The sequence below is a fragment of the Erpetoichthys calabaricus genome, chromosome 7 (genome assembly GCF_900747795.2).
Source record: "Erpetoichthys calabaricus chromosome 7, fErpCal1.3, whole genome shotgun sequence".
Taxonomy (NCBI): Eukaryota; Metazoa; Chordata; class Cladistia; order Polypteriformes; family Polypteridae; genus Erpetoichthys; species Erpetoichthys calabaricus.
The window spans coordinates 177,375,808-177,387,892 of NC_041400.2; the positions used below are offsets into that span (position 1 = coordinate 177,375,808).

Genomic DNA, 12,085 nt, shown 5'->3' on the forward strand with positions numbered 1-12,085 from the left:
GTCAATTGCCTAAACTGCCCAAGCCAACCCATTGTGACCTTCCAAAACCTTATTCATCCAAAACCCACCTGTACCTCCCCCCCCTCATTTGTTATGGATTGCCTTTGATTCCAGTATGCCTAATCATTTTCCTCTGATGATGACACCTGATAGGTTGTCGAAAGCTTAGGAATAAGAAAAACATTTTAAGATACATGACTCATTTTCTCCCTTTGTGGATTACTAGCTACTTCACAAACTGTACATAACCCTTTCCTTTTTGAATATAATGATGAATCAAGACCTTGTGAGAAATAAAAGGCAGCAACTATGGATTAACTATAAAAAACTATGGATTAAGCCATCAACACTGCACTGAAATTCTAAAATAAATAAATAAATAACATTGACACTAATTACCAGTTGTTACTCACTTTTTTACCAGTTGTTACTCACTAACTTTTTATTCATTTAAAATGATTTACTTACAAATAGTAATGTAGAAAGCACATCATATTTTGTGTTGGTACCTCACCATTGAATTTTTTGTTTCTCATTACATACCTCTTTGCAATACATTTATTATTTTATTCTCATCTAGAATCATTTTATCCGAAGTGGAGAGTGAGAAAAGAGTAACATTATAAAACACAGCTACTTCCACAGGAATGCTGGCAGGTGCTGGTGGCAAACCTGAAAAGACAAAGAGCTCAAATGCACTTCAACTCCACATTATGAGGACATTACATATTTCTTTACAAGGGAGATTTAAATAAGATTTCTGTAAAACATAATTCTACATTGGCCCTAGTGTGTGCTTGGTGTGTGGGTGTGTTTGTGTGTGTCCTGCGGTGGGTTGGCACCCTGCCCAGGATTGGTTCCCTGCCTTGTGCCCTGTGTTGGCTGGGATTGGCTCCAGCAGACCCCCGTGACCCTGTGTTCGGATTCAGCGGGTTGGAAAATGGATGGATGGATGGATAATTTCTTCAACAATTTAATAGATAATCAGACTTATTCATCTAGTTTAACTTAATTTTGGCACAGATTTAGTTTAACTTGATTAGAACTTAGGAATTTACAAAGGTCACTCCGTTAGGAGTCTGTTGTATCCAAGAAAGGGGATAGTTTATGTAAGCTGTGAGGATGTAATTATTGAATAGGGATGAAATATAATTAATGAAGGACTGACAAGACTAAGATGCTTCACTGAAAGGGAGGAAAACTAGTGTAATGTTAAGAAAAGGAATGGTGTAGAAGTAAGAATGTACATAGCAAGGAAAAAGAGGTAGATATTAGTTTTAGTATTGGGAATATAAACCAAAAATGTCTGAATGAAGAAGAAGTAGTAGAAGAAGAAGAGGCAAGGAGACATGATGGATCAAAGATAAATGAGTCCTATCTCTGAGAAATGGTAAAAATCAGGGTCTGAGGGGCGCCCAGTCCATCTCAGTAATACAGAGCAATCATGACTGCATGTTTTTTTGTTTTTTTTTTTAACATTTTTTGCTCCCAGCTTGCCACTACCATACGAATTGTTCTAATTTTACAAACAGTTTAATGTCTCATGAATATTCACCTCTTCACAAAGCATATCTGGATTACTTAGGCTTTATACTCTGCACTCTTTACTTCATACCACCTTTGTTATGTAACTAGTTAATCATCTAGTTTGTAGAATGGCTACAGCAATAGGATTCTTGTCCTTCCCTTTAAAATGTTGTTGTGCATAAAGTTTACACTTTCTTATCAAACACAAATATTAATTATTTTTATAAATTTTTGTAAATCACTTTATATAAAGATATATCCCTTTAAAAGATATGTTCTAACTGAAAATATCTTATCTTCTTCTATAATATGCCACCGTGGCTATCTGTTTGTCTGTCCAGGATTTTAAATCACCTGCGGCTCGCAAACCGTTTGAACTATTGACCTGAAATTTGGTACACATATACTACGTGACATCTACTATCCGCTTTCAAGGTGATGATTGACCTCCAAGGCTATTCCTCTTTTTATTTTATTTTATTATAGAATCAACTCTCAGCATTGGCCAGCAGGGCGGTCGTGCGGCACATGCATACAGGCACAGTTCTCATCCCTACCACCTTCGCCGTCACTTCCCCTACCTCTTCATATCTTAAATCATTCTTGAGGTAGATTGAAGACTTAAGTGTCAGCTTAAGTGAAAAATTAAGGAAAATGTACTAAGTAATTGCAACACAAACACTGACTTAATCAGTTTTAAGGAGAAAAGATGCCGACAAAAGAAGAAGAGAAGAAGCGTTTCGTTAGGGTGGAGAAAAGAATAGCTGCTCAGGAAGCAGCAAGTGCATCAACATTGGAGCAAACGAATGCTAAACGTACAAAGAAAGAGGATGAAAACGAGGAATACTCAAGTCAAATGTATTTACTGCATGTTATCGTTCGGTGCGCCGTTACTGGTTAATAATAATAGATTTGATTAATAATTAGTAGCAGTTAGAATACACTCAATAAGACTGCCACTGTCTTGAAGCAATTTCTGGATAGTAAATATATATGAAATAGGAATTTACCTTGTATGGTTTGAAGAAGCTTGCTCAGCTCAATGAAGCACGGAGATAAAACGGTCCTTTGTTTGTTTTTCTTGTCTTCCTAAAAAAATAAAAATAATAAAATCACTCACAAATTTACTATGTTAAAATCATTATACAATGTTATCTATGAAATATCATGTCTTCATTTTTTACATCTGCTTTTAGTGGTGAGAGTTGTAATGGCAAAGGATTCCGGTAGAGATCAGACTCTAACCTACTGAAAATTCCCAGTTAAGTAATTGCCAAGAGTTCCCTGACCAGATGAGAGATACTGTATACTCCCGGTGAGCTTTTCCACAGATGCCTCCTGCTTAACACAAATAACAGGTGACCTTTGTAGATTCCCAAATAACTTCAAGTGGCTCCTCATGATCAAAAATGAAAGCTGCTCTTAGTCCTCTCAGCCAACTGAAACCAACAGAACTAAAACTTTATCCGCCAATGGACTAGATTTTGAATACTGAGTACTCTCCGAGTTTTGACTTTCAACCATGAATATAGTAAAAACAAAAGGAAAAAATGTGCTTTTGGTAAAATCTGGCCCAAAACTTCAATGGAATGTTGGCCTAACATTTACAAGATAAGGGGGACAGCCAAGGACAAGCCATTGAGGAGATTTTTTAACAAGACCCTTGTTCATATTCATAGCTCAATTTCTCTAAAACCAAGCACTATGGGTGTAAATTTTAGGTGGTGTTCTCCTCCTCCCACTCCGCTCAATTATAAATTTAGAGAGAGTGCGGACATTATGAAGCAATACAAATATTGGTAATGGGCTAACTTATGATTTCAAAAAAAGATCATATTTGTAAGAAGAGACGGAAATGGCTATACTTTCTAAGGAAACAAATCTATGGACAAAACCATAATGACACATTTTTACATGTCTTTTATTGAATCTGTTTTCACAAAATTTGGTAGTATGTGTTGGTTTGGTAATCTTAGCCTTAAGAACATAAACTGTCAAACCAAATTTGTTAAAATTAGCAGTAAAAAAATTTGCCTACAGTAGATATTTGTCACTGAGCTGTATCACAAACAAGTTAGAAAGAAGGTTCATTCAACTTTGTCAGAAAGTAGCCATTTCATTTGTTCCCATAAGGATGCAGATTTAGGTTCCCAAGTATAAACTCTAACATATTTAAGAACTTGTTTATTCCAGGAGTTATAACCATATTGAATTTTAGCTGATTTAGGTGTTGTACTGAATTATGAATTAATGCTGTGTACTGTTAAAGGTAATTATTCTTGTTTGTAGAAGTCTTCTGGGTGTGTGTTATTGTTATAACAATTACCTTAATACGATTATTTTCCTATGTCTACAGTATGTATCACTGTCCTTTACTTTAATACTTTCCAGCTTTAAACAATTTTCCCTTTGTGATAATAAATTTTACTGAATGAACACCAAGAATGTGGAAATAATTCTGATTCCAACAGTCCTGGGACCAAATTGCAGCCACAGAACCCACTCTCTGCAGCCCTTCCCACCACATACCCCAGGTTACATGATTATAAGCACTCTTCAGGGTCTACAAAACACACTGATGATAGCTGCAAACTTCCATGACCCTTCAGATATCAGTGATAGGGCCAAAAAAAAAAAAAAAAAAACTGTCCCACTGCTTCAAGACCGAGACATAATCTTCACACCACCCTTTAATGTGAAGTTAAACTATTATAGAATGGTGTCATACCTTATTGACTTTTTTAAGAAAGGTGAGAGGTGTGATTGCATCCTACTCTGGTACCAGAATATAAAAACAACAGACAGCATCAAGCTGACTCTTTATGATCTCCAACACAAGCTCCAGCTCCCACCAAGTAGGTATACTGATGTTCCATGTCCAAAAGGAGAAGCTGGTAAGGCCCGTACTGCCTAAATCGGTTCTGTATTTGTCAGTCATCAGACTTCACTCATTGTGTCCTGTCATAATGACAAATTCCAAAAATGATATTAGCCAGTAATTAGGGCTGCACAATTAATATACTAATCATGAAAAATATTGATTGCTACATTCTATTTAGTACTCCAGGTCTATAAGGAATCGAGGTTTTGCAATTTACAGAAGGCTAAATAAATAAGTGTTGTAATCAAACACGGACATATTCACTAAACTCAAGGGCATTTGTGAATTGCAGGCACTAAAATCATATGAATAATTGCAAGCAACTGTGATGAACGCATGTTTACAGTCTGATCCCTAACAATATCTTTTAAAAAGTGTACATTTCTTTCTCATGTTAGGAGCAGCCTTCAGAAAATTAAGAAGTAATGCTGACCTGAGACTTTTTATAAGTCTTAATGCCAAAATGGAGAGAATTGTTCGTAATTAAGAATTATTTTGTTTTCTGTGCAAACTGTTGCAGTACTGCAAGTAAACTTTAATGAAACCATCTAAAATTCAGCTATAAAATTCATTTTGGAGACTACATAAAAGATAAGCTAGCAGCATAAAGTTCCAGTAACATTAGGTTAGTGACACAGATAACCAAGAAATACTTGCTGATGCTAGAACTTGGGTCCATATCCAGCAAGCTATCAAATGCAAATTCAGACCAAACAAAACAACATCATTTATCTAAAGACAAGCCTCCAATTAAAACAGTGCACAGTGAAGGCTTTAAAGAATCAACACTCATGGCAACAGGTATGTCGTCCTCTCTTGTAATTATTTTTCTGAAGTCGCTTTGCCTTTACCTTATTCCAAATTGAAATGGATATGAAACAAGTGTCACTTTATGCAACACAACTGTCTTGTGGTTTACTAGAACTATGCAAGCATATGTAATCAGAATGTTTCATTATATTGGCAAGAAATTCACACTGAAAAGCAGATGCTTGCAATGATGCTTCCATTAACGGAGTGGAGTGAGACTTACCTTACATTGCTTTCCTCAAAAACAAGGACACACACAGCTTCTCAAGGAATGGCGACATGACAACAGAGGTTTGGCAGCAGCAACTAATAGTGTGATATCATCTAAATATTTCTTGAACTTGCTATAAATACATAATAAACTAATAATAAATAATGTGTCAACATATCTGTATAACTGAACGATCAGGCTGTGTTTATATTCACTTCTCTATCTTGCATTACTGCTGTTTAAGAAGTTATATTTTCATTTTTATATATACATGCAAGTTTTGTTTTCTTTGTACAGCACAACCCCAATTTAATATTTACAAGTTTAACATTTTTCTACATTTTACATTTTAGAGTGGTGGTGACAGATGTTTCTTTAGAATTAACCTTTTTTTTTTACTACAAATGAAGGAATGTTTGTTTTATACTTATTTTTTAATTCGTAATTATTTGTAGATCTCCTGTGTTACAAAAACAATCACAAATGTTTTTAATAATTGTACTTTATCTTTATCGTAAAAATAAAGCAATACTAAATCCTAATTTTTTTTTTTAGTTTTCAACTAATCCGCTTTTGAAAAATTTCAAATTAACACAAGATGAAGGTTCACTGGTACTGCATGTGTGCAGAATACAGTGTATGCAGTTGGTAAGTACATATTTCACTGTAGAGCTGTTAATTGAAATGAATAATCACAATTATAATATCAATAATCTTTAATTATCAATTTTATCATAATGTTGCACCCTTAACCAGTAATTAAAATGAATATGTGAAAAAAAAAACATTCAATACGTATTTAATGCATTTCGTTTCTGTTCTCATTTCAGAAAATCAGCAGCATCCAATAAGGACAGGGCAATAATTATTTTTACTAAATACTATTCTGCAGACAATTTTGCTAAAAGTCTCATTAGATTTTATCCAATTCTGTGCCATCATGTGATTAGAATTTGCAGGTTAAAATGCAAATAGGACAGCAGGTAACACCAGTACAAAAAAAATCACAAGCAAATTAAAGAATGAGCAACATACAGTAATCATAAAGTCTTTAAGATAGATAGATAGATAGATAGATAGATAGATAGATAGATAGATAGATAGATAGATAGATAGATAGATAGATAGGATACAGTATCGCGTTAAACGTTACATCCTTCCATTATCCAACATCGCAGATATGGAAAGAACGGGCTGTATCTTAGATGCCAAGGATAAGAAAGTGTGAGGCAGCCAAACTACACAGTGCGCCACCTTGCTGCACTTAACAAATCAAATCAATTCATTTCACACGGCGCACAGGTCAAACTCACACAAATAGAAACAATTTCATGTGTCGATAGGAATACCTTTTAAATTAGGCTCTTACAACTATAAACTATTATATAATAAGCAGATGAAAATACAAAAGAAAGTACTGAAGAGCAGTTTGTAACGGTAAATTCTCTGGTCTAAACACCTAGACTGTTGTCCTGTAACTTTTTTGTTATTATTATTATTATTATTATTATTATTATTATCTGGCCAACAAATCAATTTTCATGCCAATTTACAAAATCAGAATACGTTACAACTGAGCTTTTTTTGACCCCACAACAGGTGAAACTCAGAACGTGAGGCGACAGTCTGGCACCTTAACAGCAACAGGACTTGTCTGCTTACATTAGTGGGCTGTTAAACATAGAATTTTATTACTGCGATAAGGTCCTATTCTGTACCTAGGCGACGCCAAGTACTCACCTCCCATTTGGCGACAATCGCGTTGTTTTCCTCCGTCCACATCTGCAGACAACTGCGACGTCTCGGTCCGCTCCCTTCGTCCATCCCGCGCTTCAAAGCAAGATGACAGCTACCCAAAGATTTCACCTTACGATTGCCAAAGCATGTCGCTAGCGCGGATTTTGAGAAGTTCGAATCATTTCCATGTCATTTGTAGTTCCAAGCATCTACACTCGCATAGAAGCCACGAGTTGCTAAAGTATGCCTTGTCGGAAGTTGATCTCTTCTAAACATGCGCCTTTCCTCATTAGTCCCGCCCAACCAACGTTTATGGTTATTCGCAATATGATTGGTAGATGGTGACGACTGTGACTACGTACTTGGTGATGATTGGACACTCATGCTATCAATCTAAACAGGTAAACGTTTTTCTCCCTGACGCGGGAAAGACTTTTTGCAGCAACCGTACTCTCGGACACATTACACTGGTGTTAAGGCTTTTAGACGTTGAAACATAGTATATATATTAGCGACGTTAGTAAAATCTACATTTTATGTTTTCTGGAACGGCATTCCTAGGACCATATACAATATAACCATCATCCATTTTCTGTACTATCGGTCTGCACCACCCAATTAATCCATTTGAGGGATCCAGAGACAGGTGAGATGATCACATTACACATCGTGAGGCCCCTTATTGTTTTAGGATCAAGACAAAAAAAAATCGAATGAATGACAGTATAATTTGTTTTACTTTTAGTCAAGATGAATTGACTAATTTGTATATTTTAGTCTACTGTATATACATTATGCCACATAGAGTTCAAAATGTAAACAATCATATAATAACAATGAGTACATGATAATGGTGTGATTATGATACTACAGTATGATGCTAGAGTTTTGGAGTGATTATATAATAGGACAAACAAAGTAAAAAACCTTAAATTATGGCAGAAATAAATATGATGTGCTCACTATGCGTTAGTGAGTGTATGACGGACAGGTGGCATCCATTGTCTTAGTCTACATGCAGGTTTGGTGGACTTGCGATGCTAAACTGGCCCCAGTGAGTGAGTGTGTGGTGGGTATGTGTGTTTGTGTGTTCACCCAGCGATGGACTGACACCCTGTCTGGTGATTGTGTCTGCCGTACACCTTATGATCACTGGGAAAGGCTCCACGACCCCAGTGACCCTGCTCAGAATACAATGAGTTTGGAAAATGGATGGATTGTATTGTGTTCCGATATTTTGATGCACTTTGTAGCTCTTACATAAAGTATGGTTGATTCAACACTGAAAGGAGAAGTTTTTTACATGGACTTGACATGAGAATCACAGGACAGTGGATTCGGAAAGTATTCAGAACCCTTCACTTTTTAAACATTTTGTTGCAGTGTAGATTTCATTTTTAAATGAATTACTATTTTTGTCCACCAATTTACACTCAATTACCCATAATGACAAAGTGAAAACATGCTTTCCGAAAGGGTTGCAAATTTATTAAAAACTAAAATGAACTAAAGTCAAAACACTCAGTCAAAAAGTTAAAATGGAGGAACCTGGATTATTGGTTGTGCTGCCCAACCACCTAGCCAACCCTGGTGTAGGGCCTTTAAGGAAATGTACATAATGGATGAATGTCTTGTTTTATGGATTAGTTATTGTTAGATTTAGAAGCTACATTTACAATTTGGGTAAGCAGGTCCATGGCATAATATACAAGGGTCTTAATGAGCAGCCATTTTGTTAAAAAAACAACTACGACATTTTCATGTACCCAACTTGATTTATTTTTCTATAAAATCTTGTTTTCCTTGGACACATTTTTTCCATCAGTTATATTTCTGGTAGTTTAAAGATACCCTTACAGAATAACTGTCATGAATTGATATGATTTTGAGCCCTCAAATGCTGCCTTTGTTTAATTCTGTCATTAGGTCCACCTCCAGTGCTGCTCTGAGGTGGAGACACATGCATAATCGACACAAAGGGATAAAAGGACGGCTATAAATTAAAATCCTTGTCCAATCTGCGAATAACAAAACTCTAAAAAAACTCATTGTGCGTTTTCTCGCATGTACTTTTGGTTTTGATCCTCTTGTTGTTTTGACCATGATTATTGTCTTTCATATTGGGCTTCAGTTTCGTTTTGCTGTCCACCGTTTTTTGTTTTGTTTTTTGCAGACATCTCCCTGTTTTGCTCTAAAACTTTATCTTCCAGTTTTCCGACAGAACAATAAGTCCCCTTCCAGCTGCCGGAAGACACTGACATACTGGTTCCCGGATGGTCTCTGTGCTCTTGTAGTGTTGGTCAGACATCTAGTCCTTATGATTCCAAAAAGATGGCAATTGGGAGGTGCCAGACCAAAACTGTAGTGAAAGTGAGGGAGAACTTCCCATCCCATCCCATTCTTTCAATTTATTGCAAGGTCAAACAAGCAGAGTGGGACTAAGTGTTGTTTGCTGCAGGATGGTTTTAATTCCAGAGTGTTTATCATACAATGCACAGCAGAACTTCTTTAGTGTTTGGACGTAATGAGCAGAATTTATGGTTTCTCCAGGCTGCAGAAATTCGATCAGAACATGTGCCTCTGCATTCTAAAAGACAATACCCACAATCTTTCTGTCTGATTGCACTGTCTTTGGCTTCTTTTTTCTTGGTGAATTCAGATTATACCATTCCATGCTTTGATGTCTTGTCTTAGTTTTCGAAATGGTGAAACCAACTTTTGTCAACCGTCACAATACTGAGAAAAACAATCTCCTTCATTTCAATATCGTTCAAGCTGTTGTGACGAGATGTTTTTGTGTTGATGTTTTTGGTCTTCAGTCAGTAAATGTAGGACTCAGTGGGCACAAATTTTCCAGTACCCCAAGCTTTCAGTCATCTCTTGAATTGCTGTGTCACTCTTTCTCTCACCATCATGTATATGTCTGTCATCTCTATTGAGTACATTAATCCTTTCCTTGTTGTGTTCCGTAGAGGTTGTTCGACAACAATTGCTACTAAATGCTTCACTGAACTTCTTGCAGTACTGGCAGCCATGCAAGCATCTCTACATGAACACTAAATCCTATGGTGAATATCAACCATGGGAATTTCCTGTTTAACAAGAAATTCAATCACAGCATTCTTATGGAACAATACATCACTGTCAAACATTTGTCTAACATCTGTGTTGTCAGGTGATTTAAGCTAATGACATCATTAGTAACTCAAAGGTGTGACAAGAAATGGTACTACCTGTCAAACAAAATTCATTTTTCAATTGTTATATGTACATGTGCAATGTGGCCTTGCTCATTAATTTTGGTATGACCCTCATATAACATTCTGTCAATTTTGTTCATGCATCCATCAGTTCATTATCCAGTTTCAGGGCTGCATGGAGCCACAGACCACTTTGCTCTTAATTAAGGAAAAAAATTAAAGCCTATGTTGGTATATTTCTGTCCTTACAATTTTTAACTGTGACACAAGTCATCTGTTCCCATTTAAGTGTTGCCTACTTTATTGCCAGCAGTCAACCTTTTAGTCTAAATTGGATGATTTACAAGCTGCAATCACAATCCCCTGTGACATAAATTTTTCGAACACTCGGACTCTCAGGAAATTAGCCTGACATCAGTCCACACCACAAGGAGGCTTACACTGCATTACTTTTTCTATAGTATGCTATTCTTTACTTTAAGGCATGTATGCGAGCATGAGGGCAACCATTAAGAAGGATATTAGGAAAACTAAAAGGTAGTTAGAGAGAAATATGGTAGATAAGGCAAAAGATGACCCAAAGAGATTCTTTCAGTATTTAGCTGTAAAGGAACAGTTAAGATGAAAGTGAAGTGTATCAGGAAGAGCAAGGGGGAACTAAAATATACAGACAGTGAAATGGCAAATGCTCTAAACTTGCATCTTTTTGAAGTTTTCACATGTGAGCAAGTGGATAACCTCCCAGAAGTAGCAGAGACTACTAAGGAGGTACTGAGTGGTTTGGAAATTGTAGAGGGAGAAATGATACTGATCTAAAAAAATCACCAGGACAAGATAACATATTTGATTAAGGAAGTTAGTAAGTACATGTATAAACCCTTGGCTCATATTTTCAGAAAGTCACTGCACACTGGGGACATTCCTAAGGCCTTGAAAATAGCAAATATTATTCCATTATATGAAAAGTGTGATTGAGTAGATCCAAGTAACTATAGGGCGGTAAGCTTAACATAAATCAAGGAAGGAATTATTAAGATGAAGATTGATCAGTGCATAGACAGAACAGGAGTTTTAGAGAACAGTCATTATGGGTTCAGATGGGGGAGACCATGTTTTACTAACATGTTGGAGTTCTATGTGGAAGGAAAAAAAGGATATCATTAGAGAGGAGCCTATGATATTATCTATCTTGATTTTCAGCATTTGTTAAGTTACCACATAAAACAAGAATGATCAAAGTAAAAGAAGTGGGAGTTCAGAGTGTAGCGTGTAGAATGGTGCAAAACTGTCTAACAACAGGCAGCAGAGGGTGATGGTGTGAGGAACCTTATCAGAATTGGGTGACATTAAGCCCATGTCCCTCAAGGTTCATTGCTAGAGCTGCTGCTGTGTTTAATATATATAAATGATTTGGATAGGAATATAAGTAACACGCTGGTTATGTTTGCAGATGATACCAAGAATCCATTGAATCATTAGATAGATAGATAGATAGATAGATAGATAGATAGATAGATAGATAGATAGATAGATAGATAGATAGATAGATAGATAGATAGATAGATAGATAGATAGATAGATAGATAGATACTTTATTAATCCCAATGGGAAATTCACATTCTCCAGCAGCAGCATAATGATACAATAAATAATGTTAAATTAAAGAATGATAATAATGCAGGTGAAAAACAGACAATAACTATGTATAATGTTAAATGT

The 12,085-nt window shown here is 36.0% G+C and overlaps 1 protein-coding gene across 2 annotated transcripts in view; it reads right to left on the reverse strand.

The window, feature by feature from the left end:
- Nucleotides 1–7,447, reverse strand: part of fancg (FA complementation group G) — a 59,725-nt gene extending 52,278 nt beyond the window's left edge. The window contains exons 1-3 of one of the 2 annotated variants that reach the window (XM_028805753.2): nt 7,170–7,447; nt 2,538–2,616; nt 544–672 (exon numbers count right to left, since the gene is read on the reverse strand). In XM_028805753.2, coding sequence (XP_028661586.1) covers nt 544–672; nt 2,538–2,616; nt 7,170–7,253 — 292 coding nt within the window. In that variant the 5' untranslated portion in view covers nt 7,254–7,447. Of the gene's footprint in view, nt 1–543; nt 673–2,537; nt 2,617–7,169 lie in introns of those variants that run through there. The other variant, XM_051930039.1, reaches the window with a different exon arrangement.
- Nucleotides 7,448–12,085: the final 4,638 nt, after the last annotated feature.